This window comes from Linepithema humile, chromosome 7 (genome assembly GCF_040581485.1).
Source record: "Linepithema humile isolate Giens D197 chromosome 7, Lhum_UNIL_v1.0, whole genome shotgun sequence".
Classification (NCBI taxonomy): Eukaryota; Metazoa; Arthropoda; class Insecta; order Hymenoptera; family Formicidae; genus Linepithema; species Linepithema humile.
Genome location: NC_090134.1, coordinates 4,829,527 through 4,851,753, shown reverse-complemented (window position 1 = coordinate 4,851,753; position 22,227 = coordinate 4,829,527). Strand labels below are relative to the sequence as shown.

At 34.9% G+C, this 22,227-nt stretch overlaps 2 protein-coding genes across 3 annotated transcripts in view; one reads left to right on the top strand and one right to left on the bottom strand.

Moving 5' to 3' along the window:
* Positions 1 to 22,227, bottom strand: part of LOC105668376 (uncharacterized) — a 189,104-nt gene that overhangs the window by 46,994 nt on the left and 119,883 nt on the right. The window contains exon 8 of the mRNA XM_067358994.1: positions 15,062 to 15,312. Coding sequence (XP_067215095.1) covers positions 15,197 to 15,312 — 116 coding nt within the window. The 3' untranslated portion in view covers positions 15,062 to 15,196. The remainder of the gene's footprint in view (positions 1 to 15,061; positions 15,313 to 22,227) is intronic.
* Neto (Neuropilin and tolloid-like) overlaps positions 1,784 to 22,227 on the top strand; it is a 112,117-nt gene continuing 91,673 nt past the window's right edge. The window contains exons 1-3 of one of the 2 annotated variants that reach the window (XM_067358973.1): positions 1,784 to 2,751; positions 2,822 to 3,539; positions 6,438 to 6,831. In XM_067358973.1, coding sequence (XP_067215074.1) covers positions 6,684 to 6,831 — 148 coding nt within the window. In that variant the 5' untranslated portion in view covers positions 1,784 to 2,751; positions 2,822 to 3,539; positions 6,438 to 6,683. The remainder of the gene's footprint in view (positions 2,752 to 2,821; positions 3,540 to 6,437; positions 6,832 to 22,227) is intronic. The other variant, XM_012360722.2, reaches the window with a different exon arrangement.

The following is a 22,227-nucleotide window of genomic DNA, read 5'->3' as shown; positions in this document are numbered from 1 at the left end:
TGTTGTGAAAATGATATTACATAATGAATGAGATCACGTAGTAAGTAATGACAGTATATTTAATAATTTATTTTGTTCGAAAATTCTGCAAATTGATGTGGTATTAATTTCAATAGATTTCAAATATTTGGTTTTACTATACATATACATCAGATTACAATTATATATGTTACAAGTGTTTATAATAATGAAATTATCAATTGCATTCAAAAGCGAAATCAATGCAAATTTGCCTTTTATCATATGTCTTTTGGAAACTAATTATTTGCGCGTAATAAACACCCAATGCTTTTCATTAATTTAGTGAAATTAATTAAACATATAACTATCATAAATAAACTAAATAAATAACACACAAAGAAATTACCTTTTGTTGGCCTTACATAAATAACTTTTAATTATTGAACAATACGTAATTTAAATGTCCTATTGAAATTTTCTTGTGATAACCATTGAATTAATATTATAACATAAATGTAATCGTAAAAGTTGTCGAAAAAAATCGATAAAACATTTATAAAATAATTATTCTATTTGCATCGTACTCTATTATTAACCAATTTGAGAATAATGTGTGTAAAAAAACAGTTAGCATAGCTTTTAACCGAATGAAAGTAAAGGTTTGTCTTATTCTCTAGAAAGGAAATTCTCTCTCAACAACACGCAACAAAACGTGAGTCGCTTTCGTTATAGTTACCCTTAGTATGCGGTCTTATGAAACAATGCACTAGATACAGGAGACAAATAGCGCAACTCCATCCTTGTTTTTCAGCAACGTGAGCACCGCGGTATATAAATTAGACCGGAAACAAACTTAGAGTAGTTGAACGTAAGTTAATTTGTAGTTCTCTAGAATTGCACAGGCTCTTGCAAACGCCAATTCAATCTAATGATCGACGAGAGTGATTAAAATTTGCGATCCGAACAACTAATAAATTTTTTTGAATTATTGCATATTTTAGAAATTAAAAAAAGATAATAACAAAATTTTCAGGTTTTTGGATTTTTGTGAACTCATAGATGCATCTTCAGATATTTAATTTCTTGTAATCTAAAAATAATTTTAGTTGTAAAAAACTTTAATTATAAAGTTTTTTAATTAGAATTAAAATAGCAAAATAGATTTTTTAATGTTTGGATAATGATGTACGCAATTGCAGTCTGTATTTTACGCAAATAAGCATCGCTTTTGGCAAGCGTTGAATGCCTGCGTGAATTGGAAGAAAAACTGGCCCAAGTTTGTTAATGACAGGTGCTCTATCAGATCGCCGCGTCACAGCTTTGCAATAAGAATGCCTCCATTGGGACGTAACACTTATCCACATATAATGTTCTATTATTAAATTACGACAATTGTCAAATTGTCATCAACCATAAACTTTTGATCGACACGTTTTATACGCGATCAAAGATTATTTTTCAATATTTATTTGTATCAACTAAACAAATATGTATCTTATTCAATATGCGTTAGAAACTATTCTATTGAAATGTCCTTTATAAAATTGTTTATTATAAAAATTTTTCAGAATTTTGTAAAAAAGGAATGCTGGGATAATATTTAGACCAATTCTTCGTAGATCGGTTAAGATTCAATTTCTTTTCAACAACAACCAAGTTTCATTTACCGCAAGTTAACTAAATCACAAACTTTCATTAAGAAGTTGTAGCTAACAATTATCATAATACAGTTTGAATGACCTCTCAAAGTTTGTTATAATTAAGTAGAAAGAAGTTAATAACAAGTTATTATAATTTTGCTTCTATCGTAATGTCATGAAATTGATATTCTTATTATTAAAGCTTTCACCGCTGATCTTCTCTAGCTGACAATTTCGATTCTGTAATTCATCTACGTTAATTTAAAAGTTAAGAAAAGAAATATTCTCTTGGTTCGACTGACTTATAAATCCTGTTCCTCTTTCATTTACTTGGCTATTCCGTCGGTGTTTGTGAACTTGCATTCCTCATTATGAATAATGCATAGGAAAGGCGTAGAATCCGACCGTTTATTATTTCATTATGACATTACAAAGGGAAAAATGATAGGAAGCAAGAAATTAAATCAGTATCAGTAGAATAAAGATATATTATCGCATATTATACTTTATATTTTTCCCTCTAGCAAAGTATACATGCATACAAATAACATGCCATTAAATAAGTTAAGACATTTCATAAGATTTTAGTTGCTCAAGTATGATTAAAATATTTCGCGTTTAATATTTCATCTACTGTGCATAAGAAATTACTGTGAAGAAATTTTGGCGTAACTAACAACAGCAGAAAAAGCAATTATTATCATTAACGGTTTCTTTGGGGTGACTTTTACAGGAGTTTCGCGCTAGAAATCTAGCCTCGGGAGAATAATGCGTCGGTGATCGGCGCAACGGAGACGACGCCAGAAGAGACGCGCAAGCGAGACAGTAGAAACAACCCCCGGAGCCCGGAGTGCAGACCGTGGCTAGTAGTCAGTCGGCGGTCGGAGTCCGCGCGCGACGCATCGAGGGTTTTACTACTTGCTCGCTCGGTCGGCAACAGCGGCGGCGGCGCGACGGCACGGTTGACTCCGCGAGACAAGAGCCACGTGCGTGCGTTTCGTGTGCAACGGCAGTGAAAAGTGCGTGTGTCTCACGAACGTGCGTTACGCGTGGATGCGCATGTTGCCCGAGACTGATCGAGATTGGATTTTCGAGCGGATGCCTCGGGGATACGAGAGACGCTTCTCTCATTTAAAAACGTATCTATTTTGTACGTATCCATTTACGAGTCGTGCGAGACGCGATCGTGTGATTAAAGGCGGCGCGTGAATTACTTGCAGAAAGCATGCTGGTAGCGGAGGCAATTTGGACCGATGCAATCGGAGGCCTGCGCGACAAAAATATCCGTGAAAAATCTCGGCAGCTCGCCAAGCGGCCTCGAGAGCTGCCGTCCCGCTTTGCAATAATTTTGATAAGATAATTTCGAAACGATCATCGGTAATAACGGCGCGATGACGAGCGCGACGAAACGAAACTCATCCACGCGGACGTTGTTTCGTCACCGTGAATAACGACCTTCGAATAATCTGCGAATTTTTCGGAACAGTAACTGCGAGCTTTTTTAAACGACGGGATTGCGAGCTTTTTAAATGACAGATCAACCTACATGTCGAGGACGCAATAAACACGGTTCTCAACGTCCGATTCGAGAGGATCGTATTGAGGTTCTTTTTTTTACGAGAGCAAATTTCGCGAGAGTATGACGGCGTGAAAGCGTTTATGAAACTCGGAGATTTCTCGCGAATTATGCCGCGCCCGAATGCAGACCGCGAGAGATATGCAGCGAGAGCGCGAATGCGCGGCTATTCTTGAAGAACGTTCGCGGTAGCGGCTGTGCCTCGACTCTTGCGAAAAGAGTTATGCGTCAGTCGTTGAAAAGGAATACGTGCGCAGAGAAGAAAGGCGCCAAGTATTCCAGGCACGTGGATGTGACAACGAAAACTCGTTCGCCCGATCATTTCTTCTTCACTCTTCAGAATTTCCTCGATTGCATAAATCGTACGTTTCGAACGTGACATAAATCAAATCTTTGCATTAAAATATTTGCGTTGTTCTAATTTGATTATCCCTTAAAACGGCATCCCCTAACACTGCAAAAATATTGCGAAAGAATGTAGATTACATAAAAAAGTGTAATGTTTCATGTACTGCGTTTTTGTAGATAATATTACTACGACAAGAGGCGGTTCGCGTACTTTTTTATTAAACAACTATGAGTGGCATAATCGATTATTAATAAAGAATAAATAAATAAATAATAATAACCAAATGCGTTAATTTTTTAAATTTACAATACGCGAACAGTAATAAAATGGGGTTGGAAAAATTGTAAAAATTTGAGCAATTTTTAAATCGAATATTAATTCACACATGAGCAAATAATAGGAATATAGCGTGAGAGAAAATCAGATTAATTCGCGCGTATCTGACACTGCTTTTTTTTCCAAACGAGTCTTGTCACAAGATTTGCTGAAACTATGCCAATTATTTTTCTTTTACTTTCTATAATCACAAATAAAAACTAGAAAATGCAACTGACAACAAGAAAAATAAAAACTAGAAACAGACTGAAATGCAAATATTTCGTGAGGACACTGCTATTTCTAGAAATACGGAATAAAATATAAATTTTTAAATAAATAAATAAATTTAAAAAAATTTTTTTGATTGATTTGTTAATATTGCGATTTATGGTCATTTTCTTATTCAAATAATTCTATAAATAATTCAAAAAATAAGCTCACGTACGATATTGCATATGAGAGGGTATCACACACGATGTCAGGCATAATTTAAAAGGACATCACGATACGTCAAGAATGAAAAATAGTGGAGTTATTGCGAGGGTTGGCAAAATTGCGACGAAATTCGAAAACGTGTAGGCAGAAATCGTTCTGCCAAGTGACCCTTCGCGCAATCATGCATATTCAGCTGTGCGTAGAGAAAGAGAGACGAATTTATTGTGACTGGAAAAGCAAAATCCTTTACAATAGAATTTTTACTGCAAAATTTATAAAGCAAAAATTTCATGGTTTTAATTTTATTTTTACATTAATATAAAAAATTTGTTTATATTTTAATTAAAAACACTGATAAGTCTATATTTAACTACATATGTCTCTTTTTTTCTATAATCGTTATGCAATATTATCTTTTTTATTCATAATGCTATTATTATACAAGTCATGAAAACAATGTTCTATATATTATCCTTTTTTTTGCTTATCAAATAAGTTTATGTAAAAAATTTTACATAAAAAAGTATATATATTTTTTCAGAACTTAGTATATTTTAACAAAATAAAATTTTTTAAATAATTTTTATGAAAAAAAGTTATTTAAATAATTGATCTAGCGGAATCAGATAAAGCCTTAGCGAGACAAGTTTATACTTGCGACACTTCATAGTGCGAAACGGCGCCGCCGCCACGCCACTGAGTGTCACGCGATTTTTACTTCCACTTTGTTGACGCTGCGGCACGAGCTAAACGACCGTTTTTATTCCCCGTAGAGAAAAAGTGAATCCGCATCAGAGGGGAAGAATGAACGCGCGAAATAGAAACGACGCGAATGCAGAGAGCCCCGCATGTGGACTAGCGATATTCGCACAAAGCGCACGTTCGCATTTTAATGCGGTGAAATTACGAACGTTGCGAAACGCCGTTGTCATATCTCGATTCGTTAAATCGATAAATTCATTAAGCGGCCTGTAACTCGCGCTCAAGTCAAATCGACATTCTGTTCGATCCTCGCCTTTTTAACCGTGCCTCGACATGACAGTAACTCGGTTATTCGCACGCGGTTCCCACCATTCGTAAGTGTAACACGCGTTATTCATAGCAAGGCAAAGGCCTTGCGTTGTATATGCGCGCGAATCGACGTGTCGATTGTGCCTACAATTTCACGAGCACAGGATATTATGTACAGCTTTATCTTGTCGTTTGTTACTTGACATAACGTATCTGCTTACAACTCATTATCCGGTATCCCACGCAAATTTCTAACGATTATATAATCGCTTATTCGAACCCGACTGTTTGAATCAATTATTGGAATCTGTGGCTTTAGATCAGAATAATTATTATACTAAATAACATCTTCCATTCTTTTTGAAGATTGTCACAAATTTATTGAACGTGAAAATAGCAAAAAATAATACATAAATTTGTATACGTCAAAATACTTTTCGGAAATCGGATATTGCTAATCGGTTTTGAAGGGAAGAGAGACGGCCGCGGGATTCAACGGAAAGTCGACAGTAATCGGATAACTTGCGAGAAGAAAGGGTTTATCGGTTTTCAATTTAACCATCGTCGCTTCAGTTCTTTAGGACGCAATTGTCACGATAGTCCACGGCGATCGGCAATGGACACGCACACACAATATAACGTATATATACGAGGCACATAGGATTGTGCACATTCTTGCGCGCATATATGTACGCAAGGCTCTTAGTCTGCCTCGCGTTACGTCTCATCTCCTTCCGAACTTCTGTCAGCGACAGGATTCACCAGAGCGACCGCTTCCGCTATATTCACCGTGCCGATACTATCTGGCGGGTGTCACGTTGTATTTCACTTGTAAATTATTTTTCCCGCGAGTCTATCTCTCGGCACCTCGTCCATTCGTCCGACCGTCCGTCCTATCTAACACCCTGCCCCCGCTGGCAAACGCACCCCTAAAATATTTATGTGCACAGATACCGGGTTTTGAATGCGACCCAATCACGGCCAGAGCACTGCGGGCCGATTAATGTCTGGCCATCTGGCCAAATCGCGATCAGTTGAAAAAAAGAAAAAAAGCCGTCATTTTGAAAACGCGCGCCGATGGCGTTTCGCACGATCGCGTAACGCGTAACTGTGAACCGGTTCCGCACTACATTTTCACGAATTTCAGAGATCACATTCGGGTGAGAAATTAATTGGATGTGAGTGTGTGCAGCACGATCTGCAAAAGTGGTTATTTTCTCGAGTGTCAGAATTTTCCCGAATTCCCGACGAGTGTATATCGGCGGAAAAACAAGAAGCGCAATCGAGAACTATCGCCCGAGGAAGTGTTAAGTGGAAAAGATCCGTGTGTGCGCGGACAAACTAAATAAGCGGCGCGTACGCTCACGTGAGAGCCCGGCAGAACGTTAAATGAATGTTGTTGCGGTGGACGCTGGCGATCGCGACGGGAAAATCGAGGGGGCACCGCAGGATCGCTCGATTTAAATTCATAGATGTGCGAGCGGACGGGCCCACAATGGTGGCTCGGCTCCCGCAACAAGTTCTGCTACTACTCGTACTCGGTGAGTAAGAAACACCCGCGGGTATTCCGACGAATATGTCGCGATATAATTATGTTTCCTAGCAACAATATTAGATTTCAAGCTAACGAGAGGATGAGAAAAAATGGTAATGTTTTAAGCTTGGAACAAATGAAAATTGCAGAACTTTGTTGAAGTAAGAAATGTAAAAAGGCAAAAAAGAAAATTTGCCTTCAAATTATTCCTTTCAAAAATTATTCTTATTCTTAATGTAGTTAATAAATCTTTAATTAAAACTTTGCCAGGAATTCCATAGCTCAAAAGAGATATGATTGATCTAGAGAAAACTCAGATACCTATAAATAGTTTTATCTAAAACTAAGATTTAATTAAAAATTTCTGAGAACTGGAATAATTTCATTCTATGATTTATTAAACGAAAGGACAGGTGTTTTAATATTTTAATAATAATTTCTAGAATATCTGTACTATTTCCTTTTCACTTTTTAATGAATGCGTTATTAATATGACACTTTTTTTTCTTTAAATAAGTCTTAAACAGTTAATTGATAGACGAAAACGTCATAAATCTGTACTTGTCCCTCATGAAAATTTATAGTTTTCCGAAACTTCACTTACGCCACTTTCAAAACAAGCAGATCATATATCTTCTATATTTAGGCACCGGCCAAGCTAACGAACCATACGCGCGCGTAGGGTAAACGCATATACGTCAGCTGATCTAGTGCGCTTTCGCCGTTTGCCTTTTTTCTTGGCGACGTGCAACACTCACTCGCGCCATATCGAATTTCTACATTGCGACACTCGAGAGATTTTTCTTTGATTAAAGATGCAGGTGGTGTAATGCAATTCGCAAACTTTATCTAGTTCCAGAACTCTTTTTACGTAAATAATATTTGACATTTCACGTGACTTAAAAACTAAATTCCCTAACGTTGAAACAGTCACTATAAGTTATTCGTCATAAATTCGTTATAAATAAAGAAATATTATCGATTTATACCGAATTAATTTTAATGCAATTTAGTTTTTGCGTACAGCCTGCAATATTTTATGCAAAAGCCTGTATTACTACTGACATTTGTCCAGCAGAGCAAATTTTATAGATTGTTTTAATCATTTTTCGCGAGTTAAATTGCGTCTAGATAGTTGTGATTTTCACAAAGAGCGGCATTATATGAGCAATTACCAGGGTAAAGACCCGAGTATAGTCGAGGCGATAAAAACGAAAGGCTCTTACGTGATACATCATTTAATCGCAGCAGCTTTTACGCGCGCTTTCATCGAGTGATGAAGGCGAATAGAGTTTAGTTGCGCGTAAAACGCAAACACGTTCTCGAAACGCCTTATCCTGTTACTTTTTATCGCGCTCTATCTATTTTCAGCTTGCTACGACGAGCGTACGCAGCGTTCAACGATGTCGTTGCGCAATGCGGTGGATCTACCGGACGTGAAATTTTTTGTTCGATCCGGATCCGGATCCGGTATAGACTTAAGACGGCACGTTCGACTAATCCGCCCGGAAGCCGGGATAGCGGGGCGAGAAGTGGAAGTTTAATTAAGCCAGATTACAGAGACCGAAATGAATAAAGTTTCGTCAAAGAGGATCACGAAAGACGTCTATGCTTCGGGAAAGATTCGTCTCGGCTAAAGTAAGATCGAGCGTCATGGCGATGGTGAATAAATGAAACACTAAGTCGCCCTCACATACGCATACGTATATGTATACGCTTTTATGACACGTATAGTAATTATGATGATTGATTCTATAAGGGAAACGCTAATGAATGATTTTTGTGCCTTGAGATAAATTAGTTTCCTTACGAGAGAGATGAAAAACTCCGTTTATTGATGTTGCACCAACGCAACGAAATTATTTCGAAATATCGATTTAAATATGAATAAATAAAACGCACGAAAAATAAATAAATAAAATATATTTAGCCTCTTTTTCTAATTAAATATTCGTTTGTTAAAACGATCCAACTACACTGCGCAACAGGCATTCAAGTACTGACCATTTCCCTTTTTGTAATTACATCCAATTTTCGCATGTGAAATACAAAACTTCAGTACAATTCCGATGAACGTGACAATACGTTTCGGTCTATATGTTAAAAAATTCCGTCCAATTTTTCGAATCGGTTCACACAGTAGCCCTTGTATTGCGCGGCATTTTTTCTCGCGTTAGATCGATAGCATTGAACAAACGGCAATAGGGACCTCCGTTGATCACGTAGCGTCAGGCTCTACTAGTTGCATCGTTAATTCACAGAGATGCGCTCGGCAAACGTGCCGCAACTTTCCGGCGGTGCCATAGACAACGACTTTGTTCAATTTGCAGATTTTCTTGCCGTTTGGCAAAGCCCAATCAAACGCCAAGCTATATCATTCCGTATTACCTGCCTAATCCATCTCAAAGCAATCGAACGCCGCATGATGCTGATCGAAAATTGTCGTTATGACCAGTAATTGAGTCCAAATACGAGGATGCGTCGAAATTGGAGCGCGGAAACTGCACGTGTTACTCTCCAATATGAACGATATTCGTCCTATGACAGGAATTGCAAACGCAATCAGCTGAAATTAGAGACGTAGGATTTACGAGTCTGTCTGACGTTGATTAACTCTTTCATGCTAACACTACCTCAAGAATTATTTTGCAATAACAAAATTTCTATTAAAATTAAAATTAGGCTTTTCATCGAAAAGAAAAAATCTTAGGTACAAAATTTCTGGAAAAGATTGAATCGAGAGTTAATGAAGATTGTAGAAAGAGATAAAATTTTCTATGAAGAAAATCTCGGGACAAATTAGGCGGCACTTGATATCATATTTAGTACGGCTATACATAGCGTTTTTTTAGTATCGAACTATCGGATTGTTTACACGAGAGAACAACGGAAACATTGAGGCTTTTGTTGATCACGGGTATAGTTGCCACGCACAAGCCGCATCACTGATTCACGGCTAACACTCAGTCAATTGCGGCTTACAGCGCCACTTCTGCAATTTCAATCGAACGATTAACATTGCGCGCCAATCTGCGGCAATTAAATGTCGGTTAATAGACGTTTTGCAATTTAACATCGTGCGACTAATAAGTGCTGGGTCAAGAAAAATGATTGATTTTGTCATTGGAGTGCTTTTTAACAGGCGCAAAAACACAAATCAGCAAGCGATACGCTGCACTCGATTGTCCATTAACGAGATTGGCGTGCATTAGCCATATCGCAGATTGCACTCTGCCCGGCTGTATTGCCAATGGCAATGTTACAACGAGATTCTCGTCAGCCTGTATAACGTTTGTCGATCGCATTCATATCAATTTTGAGAAATTTTCGATTAATATCGCAGCCTCGCGACACTTCAAGTAAAGGGCAATTATTTCTAATTAATTATACCGTACGTAATTTATTTGACTGGATAATTGTATCTTTGTCTCTTACATTTGTTAATTAATCTATGAGTATCATTTTATATGAATAACACAACTGCTGGAGAAAGTCAAGCGCGTTTGATGAATTAGTTAATTCATTAGTTAGATGAATTAGTTAATAAGTTGTATTAGCAACGTATTAAAATTACGAAAATGTATAAAAATCATAGAAAGAAGTTTTCCAATTGTCTAAAGGATTCAAAAGATTTAATTCAGAGAAAATAAAGTCAATTTACAAACAGGAAAATTCTGGTTCAGCGACACGTCTATTGTAAAAATTCGCAATCGCAACTCTTTTTCTTCCAGTCTAATATAAACATATTATGTACGGTTTTGTTTCGGTCTGCTATTTCCATTTCGAAAAAAATGTACGAGGTACAGTCTCGCAGGTAATACAACACAATGTGTAGGGGAAAACCTCACTCCGTAGGGGAAAGAGCGTTCAATTTATATTCACAAACAACGATGAAATGGTTGATACACCTATCATTGTATTCAAATTTTCCTTTCATCTCTTTTCTCGAAAATAGACGTAATTTTCTAAAGTTTACTATGCGGATGTGTCTCTTTAGCCGGAGATTAACAGAATGTTTTCTTTCGCATCTTCATCATTTCCAGAAAAATTCGCGATTGAAATTTCCAGGTTAATGTATTCCTAGCATCGTCGATCTCAATTTCTATGAAAAATGATATATCTTGACCATAACATAACTTCAATCTCCACGCTGCAATGCGTAACTTGGTACTTGTTATTTGTTATACGGGATATCCAATCTAATTTTTAACGTGCTATCGTAAAATAAATTGAATAACTCTGACTTTGAATGATTACACTTAAATTAACAATAAATTGTTTATTATTAAATTTATAAGCACAAAGTAATCGAATGAATCATGAAGTTATAATATTAATCAATAAAACATGAAAAAGATTGAATTTTTTAACAGCTCTAAATGCAAATGAGTAACACAAAATTTAATTGGTACAAGAATTGCTATTGCATATTACATTATTGATACGATTATATAGATAAAATAATATGCAGTATAATTAACAGTAATTTAAATTGTAAATCACTCAATTTATAACGATATATACTGTAGATAACAGAATATAAATATATTAAAAAAAAGTATGAGCTAATTAAAAGAAAATACGCAGTAATTAAATTTCTCAATACTGGTAAATAATCGGATTGCAAGAAATATAATTAAATTTAATAATTCTACTTTTATTAAAGGTGAATGGATTTACAATATCAGAAAAATTGATCACTTTAATTAAAAGTTGAATTGCGTAACTAAAATTCTCAACAATCGGGAAAAAATGCTTCCTCAAATACATTCGAAATAATAAGTATAAAATCTGTTTCTTAGGGAATAATTAAAGTATCTAATGATGAACCATGAGAATTCATCGTGTCCTCGTTAGACTCGCTAAGCTTCTTGAATATTGTAATTTCTCGTATTTGATTTTCACATCATCCACGATATAAGGATTTAACATAATGTTTGCGACAAAATTATAATTAATGAAGCACGTAGTATTATTACATTATAGCAAGGATTTATCATTAGAAATTATTATTAAAAATATAATTATAATAAAGTAATTCACTGATTATTTTTTGGCTATTGCTCATTAAGCATCAGTTAGATAATTATAATTCTGACAATATTAAATTTAAACTTATTTTTTAAAATATCTTATAATGTCTAAAACTAGAAAGTATAAAAATATTTTTCACAAAGTAAAACTTTTTCTCCCTTAAATATTTCTGTCGAGATTTTTGTTCGAGAGTAAAAAATTACTATTCTGTGTTAAAAGAAAACCGCGATAATGGATATTGGAGCCATAGTAGACTTTGAACGATCAAAAACGTTATTGCATTTTTAATATTCTGCGAGCTCGTTAGCGTTGTTATATCTCAGTTATTACTCCTGAAATAACATCGACAATGAAATTAGGGATTTCGATATTATGAAAAAGTGAATCTCAATACAAAGTGTCGCTGGTGTATATGCATTTTTGTTCACCCGTTATAATGATAACGAAGTTATGACATACGAGAAATATATATGCATTCCTATCAAAAAATAAAACTCGTGCTGCGACGAGTGGAAGCGAAACTGTTATTCCATTTATCCTGAAAATGATTCGCATTTAAATACGAAACTATTATATAACCGGTTTAATGAAAAATCGTGTTGCATGTTTTTGAATGTCATTTAATCAGTGTGTATTTTCTAGTTAATTAATTTAAAAATGCAAACTTTTATTTAATAATAATAATAAGTTATATATAGATCAATTAGTGTTTTATATTTCATTGTTATAAATTTTTCATTGAAGCTTTGTTGATCGACATATGATTTATATCTTGGTAAATACAAATTTCTACATTGTAAAGGTAAATTGCAGTTCGTTCTTTCACGCTTTCAAGAAATTCCTAATTAATGGCGATGCGCTGTCAATACTCATCGATAAAGCGATATCTTGGAGGTGTTATTGTAGATAACTAAAGTTTCTAATGGATATCCCTGGGTTCGCGTGACAAGAATCGAGTGCGAGCTACAAGCAAGTAATCCGATCGCACATCGACGTGTTTGTATGATTGTAGATGCTATATAAATATATCCATTCGATGCATCCTATTTAAATGCAACGCTGCATTCGCGAGAGATTCGGGAGTGCACGATCGGATCAATTTGTAAGTTTCGAAGAGACGTTTCGTGCTTTGCATTGCGAAGCAGAGATTTGTGGCAAAGTAGACGTGTAACTAATCGGGACCGACTTGAAGAAGAGTCAGCACTGAAGTAATACTATTGGAAAATCTCAGAATCTAATTAGTTCTGAAGCTCTTATCTAGAGAGGCTAAATGCATTAATCAATTAAATTTTGAAGAGCTTTAAACACTGTCGCTTTTAATAATTTATCAAATTTTTGAAAATGTCATAGTTTCTGTATTCTGAGATTGCTGCGAGATTCGAGAACCCTCAAGCACTCGTGTAATAATCCGCCACTGAGAATACTCGGAAGCGAGGGAAGAGATGTTTCCGGGGACACGCAGTCGAATAATTTCCATCTTCCCGATTCTCTCTAAGGAGCCCAAGGTCCTTTCTGCAACGTCGGCGGCAGATAAAATCCGCACGATTAATAGGCGCCCGCCGTCTTTTTGCCCCGCGTGCGGGTTATCATCCCGTGCGAATTGTTCCGCCCGAGCTCGATAGCCCGAATTCTGGCACGCCGACAGATCATCGGTGATATATTAAGTTATTCGCGATCGCCTATAGCCCAGAATGTCCCGTGAATGTAGCGCCCGATTTCGATGCTACGCGAATAGCGCAATGATAAACCGGCGATAATCGTGACGAAGAAAATTGGTAGCGCGAAAAAAAAGTGACGCGCGAGTAGCAGGAATCTGAGAGAGGATTTTTATGTTTCAAGATAGGTGGCAAATAAAAGAGTGGTTCCTCCCACAATTTTACGACCACGTCAATGTATACGCTGGTGTGAATATAAATTGGGGTAATTGAGGCATGAATGTCGACAATGACGAAGCACCGCCGACATTCGTGCCGCGTTTATCAGCGAAATTGTGGATGCTTGGCTTGCAAAGAAAGCAAGCAATCTCATTCTTTGACACGGTCCCAGGGTAAAATAAGACGCAAGCGCGCAACGAGATTTTTAAAAAGCATAATCTCTACTTGAAAAATTACTTGTTTACAATGCGTAAGATGTATATTACAAACGTGAGACATTAACTTGCTAAAACCATTAAGAGTTTATAAAGAGAGGCGAGTATATTGCGGAAGAGAGAAAATATGATAAAACAACGCTGATAAAATTTATTATTTAATATGCTATATATATATATATCGTTTGTAAATAGCATATTTAATCTAAAGAGGAAATACGCGCGAGACGGAAACACGCCTTCGCGTAAATAATTATTTTTTTATTAATCGTTATAAACATAACGTTGCATTTCATCTCTTAATTTAACAAAATTGGCCCTCTATTTTCACGCAAATTTAATATTTTACTTTGTAGAGGGCAATATAATGCACGGAAAACGTGTAACAAACATGGTAGTTCACCATATACTACTCATAAAAAAGGGTAGTAATAATATTTTACGTTGTAATAAAATATTCTATTTCCTTTCCGCGATTATATACTTTTATTAATGTGAGAAAGAATCTAAGGTCACTCTAGATCCTAGAATCTATATTATATATATATAGTATATAGTATGTATATATATTATATATATGTATATATATGGATAGATATTTTTAGTATCATTTAGTACTATAGATAATTACAGATAAAATTTCAAATATCTATATAATTATTATAATATTACTATAATAATTTGGATAGTTTGAGAAAATTTTAAATGGCAAACCATAGTAGATAAGCAAATATATATGTATAATACATAAATAAGATAACTTTTCTCTCCTTGAAGACATCGTCCATTTAAGGACAGCTTAAATTATCAAATTTAAAGTGTAAGAATATATTATCCTGTGACTAAGAATATGTTATATTCCTATATAAGTAAGTATAAAAATTTAACAAACTTAATCAAAGATCGAAGAATAAATTTATATATAGTCTGCATACAGATGTCTATGTTACATCATAATTATAATTCTTTGTTGCTTAAGCTAAATTCTCATAGTTAGTTATAAATTCCTCTTAAATGCAATTTGTGAACGCTAAAATACTATATATTGCAGTTAAAATTAACGACTGGCTATTTCAAATACCGTATTGTATAAAATGTTACATAAATAACTTACCGCAACGCTGATCCGTCGTCATCCGATGCTCCCTGCACCTCATCCTTCTCTTAGCGGTCCTTCGAGACACTCACACGCGTTCGCAGCGCACGCATTGCTCGCGCGCGTACTCGAATGCGAAAACCGCACGATACTTTAAATGACACTCCCGGCATAACGCGACACTTCCGTACTAACGACGCGCGTTTTATTACACGAAATTACGACGGAACGAGTATAACGACTCGAAGCACGACACCAAAGTTCAAATTCTGAAAAATATAAATACATTTACATTACAACAGTGTCCAAAACATGATTACAGGAAATAATAATATTATTATTACACTATACTGTAATTTATTGATATAATTGATATACTTGTTAACAACTTTTTAATAATGTGTGACGGTTAAAATAATTTATTTTATTATTATCTTGATATGTCAAGATCAAGACAATTAGACTTGTAATTTTAAATAATTATCCAATTTTTTGTATCATTCTAATTTATTAGAAAGTATAATATTAGGGCAGATTAATTCACAAAATATTTTTAATTTTATAATCTAATTTAGTTATAATTTAAGTTAATAATAATTGAGTGTAAAGATAAAATAATCTAGAAATATTGCTATTGAGTTCATAAATGTATAAATAAATTAACAGATTCTCTAAAATATATAAAAATGGTATAATTAAAGGTTATATTTTAATTTTAGTTTATTTGAGAGCAAAAATTTATAATTTAACAAATACACTCACCCGAAAAAAAAGCGGTACACTGAAAATGTGGGAAAAATTCATCAAATTTCAACTGACGATAACTTCGTAAATAATAAAGATAGAAAGTTCTATAAAATATGGAAATGAAGCTAAAAATCTCTACTTTAAGAATCAATTTATTTCAATGTTGCAAAATAAATTTATTGAAAATGGCGGATGACAAAGCGCGAGCATGCAAAATTGAAAAATAATGGTTCGAGTTTGCGACGGTGCACGGTATAAACAAAAAATTGTAGCTTATTGGGATCAAAAAGCGTACGAAAGTACAGAGTCTCCTCTTTAAAATGCTTTTTTATGCATCTCGATACGATGATTTTTCGCCGAGAGATTCGCATTTGAAGAAAAAGGCAGATTCTTACTTCAAATGCGAATCTCTCAGCGAAAAATCATCGTATCGAGATGCATAAAAAAGGTACTGTAAGTGAGAGGCCTAGAAGTAAGAATCTGCCTTTTTCTTCAAATGCGAATCTCTCGGCGAAAAATCATCGTATCGAGATGCATAAAAAAGCATTTTAAAGAGGAGACTCTGTACTTTCGTACGCTTTTGATCCCAATAAGCTACAATCGAAGTTATCGTCAGTTGAAATTTGATGAATTTTTCCCACATTTTCAGTGTACCGCTTTTTTTTCGGGTGAGTGTATATCACAATTGCGTTCTCTATTATTTATCCTTTCATAAAAATTAAAATAAAAATAGTTCACAGTTAGTTCACAATTTAATTATCTTAATCGAGTATCGAGTTAATATTTATCATTAATACAATCACAAGTAATATGCGTACGCAAGGTCTACAAGAACGTGCACTTGTGCTATTCAAATAAATTCACAGGTGCACAAACTCTTAAAGATAAATGAAGGAGCGTAAAAGCACGCTGAAGAATATGGATTAAAAGAGAAGAAAAGCTCAAAAACCACAAAAATACTCGAATTGGAGCATTAGTGTTGAAATGAAAAAATACGCTAAAAACATAAATAGACAATTAAACTTAAAAATAAAAATTTGTGATAAAATTGAAGATATGAATCAAAAGATCGGGCGTAATTGTCGCAATCGGGGATATACTCTAGCTCTAGAGCATTCCAAACTCCATGCATTTTCCTAGACGCATGCATTATATACCACGGCTTTGTTGCACTGCGATAAAATACGGTATTTTTCGCATTGAGCGGTTCGGTCGGTGCGAACAAAAACGAACGGAAAAAGTACCGGCCTATTCACAGTTCATGCATAAAAACCATGCTTAAAATCCATAACTTATGTGCTTTCGCATCGGTGGAAAAAAAACATTTTCGCGCAGAAATACAATATTTTATGTGCCATCTCTTCTTAATATTTTTGCCTTGTGTGAACTATCCTCACAGTTGCATCGAATATGTTTGTTACGCAATTTAAAACATTTTTTGCGCGTAAATATAAGTTGATTGAGAGTAAAAATAACAAGAAATAAATAGTTTTTGCGATAATATCTATGTATATTTATTCAATGAGACGAAGAAAAAAATATTAATTAATTAAATAATATTAAGAAAAAGTATTAGTTTTTTCCGAATTCATAAGATAACAGGCATTAATTAATAATATAATTACGATATTTAATAAAATATTATATGAAAAACATTTAGATTATATAGTGTTTGGTTTAGAATTGATAGTTTTTGTTATGTTTGAATATTATTTAGCGATATGTTTCGTGTCATAGTAATCCCGGTAGATTAATAATGATCCATTGATTTTACAAAGCAAAGAAAGATTGTAATGAAATATGTGAAATCGTGTGAAGGTATCGATTGTCGAATAAATTATTGTATTGACGTTTCCACCGCACATATTTCATGTGACATATTCTTCTGCATAACAAGTTAAATTAATATCCAAACAGTACTACTAATAGAAACTGAAATGAATACGAACAATATGCTGTATTTGTCGACAATTTATACGTTCAAATTTACAAAGGTATTTAATATCTCGGAACATTTATATGTTATTACCTTTATCATATAATCTTTAGCAGTTCAAACGGTTTAATTTTTTGCATATTAGTCTCCTTCATAAATGCATTAATCGTATTTGACATATTAATTTGTATTTAATTTAATGAAAATTTTGCCAAATTGTGAAGAATACAGTATTGTTTAAAGTTAATTAACAGTATTGTTATGCGCACGATAGAGACTTGCTCGTTGTTTTAGAAAATGTCAATCGAAAAAGCGAATGAGCACACTTCGAGTGATTGTGTTGCAAAAAAATCGCCAACCACTCCAAATGATTACAATAGGAAGAGCATGGCGATGCAGAGGGTGGAAAATGTGGAGAGGCGGTGTTATTTCCGGCAACGCTGCAACTCGCTTCCTGCCGGAAACTTCCGGTCACAACGCTGGATTCGAAAACGCTCTGCGGCAACTTCTGTTCTCGCTTTATTGTTATTACACACGAGCGCGCTTCCAACGAGGCGTGCCACGAAACTTATATACACACACACACACACACATACACACACACACACACACACACACACACACACGCGCGCGCGCGCGCGTTATATATAATGTAGCGAAAAGGCATAGCTTCTTTTCGTTTTCTCAAGGAGACCGCTAAAAAATTTCAAGTGAGCTTCAAGTGCTACAATTCGTCACACGATTGTACACATACGATATATTACGTTTATAACTTGTAATTCTACACTATGTAAATGTCCATTCAAAATCAAAAATGCAATTCAAAATAATCTTACTGATAAAAAACAACCCTCTTTTTAAAAATCGATTATTTCACACACACAAATGCATTTCTATAAAAAATCACCATCTTATAAATGTTAAATTCTATTAATTTATTTCTTCATTTCTGTCACGGATTCTTCGTTGAAGTGCAACAATTAAAATAAAAATAGTGTTTTGCGGAAAGTACATACAACGAGCTCTTTTATGGCTTTCAGTTAACATTTAAAATTCGGGATAAAGCTGCGAACACATTTTCCTTCACTCTCCAAGTTTTCGGATCTAAAAGTGTAAACGATGTTAGGCTCACGTTCTCGAATGACTCGCTCACGACAATACGCGGCAATCTCGGCAATGTTTGTAGTGCTGCTAGAAATTACTTGACCACCTTTGTTGCGGTTCTCTTTGCGGCGTAAGCTTTCTGCTCTGAAACTACCTTGTGTCAGACGAGAGAGAGAGAGAGAGAGAGAGAGAGAGAGAGAGAGAGAGAGAGAGAGGAGGAAAGAAGACAGAAAATGAAAGACTAGAAAAGGATGAAGGAAGTATCTACCGGCGGCTACCGTACCCGCTTGCCATCGTAAAACGACGTCGCGCCGGTAACGAGACAGCTCTATCACGGAACTGATATTGCCCTTTGAAATTGGCTCTCACTGGTATACCAAGCGTAGAATTCACGAGTAGACGATACGGAGAGAGACAATAGTTGTATGGTGGAATTGAGCGGCGCGAGACGACACGACGTGGTGGACGAGCGAAGCGAGCGATCATAGTTTATTTCTATCTGCTAGGCGAAGTGCGGACGGCGCCCGTCGAAGACGAGAGAACAAGCGAGTCTTCCGCTGAAATCCGCGTAATCAAATCTGTCGCGTACGGTAAATAATTCTGATCCAACGATAAACGGATTTGAATAAAACAAGTCGTGATATATTTGAAGAGTGTCATTTGACGCGTATGCATATTCTCCTTGCAAATTTTTTCTTAAAGCTAAACTATTCTTAAAGCTAATATTTAGCATAATATTTTAAGATCCTGTATAGAGTATTATTATGTAAATATAATTTGTTATAGGAATAATGATGATTAAATTAAATTTGGTATTCTAAGATGATAATTAAGTGCCGATTATATTGCCACGATTTAACGATTATACGTTGTTGTGCCTAAGTAAGATTAATGTTAATGATGCTAGCGTCCGCCAAAAATTGTCTCGGTATTGTTGCTTATAGCGCTTGTTATATCGACGATATAGTAGTAGTTCTACGACCTGGCCGGTTCGAAGAGACGCGAGATATTAATATCTTCTACTCGGCCCTCTCTTAATTCTCTCCTTCTTTTTGCACTCCCTTTCTATACATAGTTCAACGTTGTGTAATCGGTCTAATTAACTTTAACTATTCTGATGAAATCAAAATGTCAACGTTGTAGAAAACTTAACTTACATTGTGATATATATATATCTTATTACAAAAGTCAAATTGATTTCTTATTATAATAGTTATTTCATCGAAGCTTTAATCACAGCAAGAATATTTTATATTCTTGTCGTAAGAACATTAATTCGTAATTGCTTCTTGATAAAATTTCCGTTAACGTTGTCGTTTCCTGATATAACGAGTTTGCCTCTGCAGAGAGCCGTTCTGCGGGTCTCTGCGACTCATTGTTCGGCAGCAAATTAATTGCGTTTAAAATAATATGGCAAGCGACTAGCACACGCAACGCTACATCAGTATTTCAATCTTGGATGGCGCGTCGCCGAACCACGCCGAAGGTTGGCGTATTCATTTTGTTAATAAACCGCGGCGCGCGCGCTTGCTCGCACGGATATATATATATACGTACGGGATTGACCCAATTCTCATTAAATTCCTGGCAGTCGTCACGACGCCCGTCCATGCGCTCGTTGTACGCACGCGTTTCCATATATCTCGCTTAGCAATAAGAGAGAGAGAAAAAAAGGAAAGATTTGCCAGCCAGAGAGCTAGCCGATGCTTCGGTCGGAATATCTGCGACCGTTTGAGAGACAATACTTTTTCCTCGTCTTTGCGCCGAGGCTTGCATGTGTCCTTCGTAGCAAACGATTGACCCACATATCACAAAATCGCGCGTCTGAATACGACTCTCGCTGCTTACTGATGCCGGCTTCATTGTTTTTCGCCGAGTATGGCCAAATGGAACAAAATTAAACGAACGGATGGAAAATAATAACAGAAATCGATTTCCCGTGAATAAATACGCTTATACGTAGCTTATAGATATGACAGAAATGTGTTTTGATCCTGCCTTCATTGTTTTTTGCAACTGGCAAACCGGATAAAATGGCACAAGCTGCTGTTAAAATAATAGTAAAAGCCGACTAATGATGAATGAATATGTTTATAGTTTATTTTTAAATTAAAAAATATTTCGTCATTGAAAGGATTACTTAAACGGAAATAATTATATCACAAACATATATATTCATCAAGCATAATTGTATGGATGTAAAATTAGTTTGATGGTACATATTTTATAGTGCAGTGATGATAAACAATTAAAAAGACTAAATGAATTAATTACATTGATCTTAATTGAAGTACGATTGTATAAGCAAACGATGTTTACCATTCACTTTGCACGAAGCAAATGCATTATAATTATTTGATAAATCACCTATATACATATATTTATACATGCGTACAAAATCGCATACACAACTGTCAATTATGTCAGATTCATGTGATAGGGTACTATTACATAAATAATATTAATTAGATAGAGAACCCATATTCTCTTATTAGGATAATTTGAAGCAGTCATGCTGTTTCTACAGTGATGATTACCAATTTACGCTCAAAACAACCATAATTACATCGTGTCATTAGCGCAGGAAACAAAAGTCTATTATTAACAACAGGAACAAGCAAAGGCAAAACAATGTAAACAAATTTGTAATATTCGGTCATTGCTCACATCCACGGCTATTAATAAATTGCTGGGAAATCTATGTGCGGCGTGTACACGTCGTGAACACAGTTTAATTTCATTATACACTGCGCCGTGCTGTATGTTTACTTTAAGCTCACGTTGCATCTCCGGTATGCAATACTCGCAAATCGTAACTCCAATTGGTACCCATATTCCGCACTTGTGCGCACGTATTAAAGTATTCCGAAATCAGAAACTCTATTCGAAACAGAGTGTAATGCAGGTTTATACATTGAAATTAAATAAAGATATTTTTGGGTATGTAATATTGTACAAATTTTGAAAAACATTTTGTTTTTGTTTCTGTCATACATTTAATAATTTAAATCTTAACAAACAGTAAAAGAAAGATCCATTTATTCGAGGTAGATTTTATTTTAACAAAATTTATTTCAATTATCGATATATTTGAGAATTAATTTTACGTAGCAGGGAATTAAAATTTTTTGCATGGCAATATCCACCATCAATTAATAATATAAATTTAAAACAAATTTAATAATATTCATCCATAAATTTGAAATTAATTTAAAATAAAATAAACGACAAATTTAAAATAAGCATCAGATATCAAAGAAATTAAAACAAAATTTTTTGTTAAGAAATTGTTATTGTCAATTGTGTAAAATTGAAAAATTTTTATTGAAATGCATGCAATAGTTATAAAGAATCTCGATTTTACATAGAGAATTTCGAACAACATGTATGATGGTAA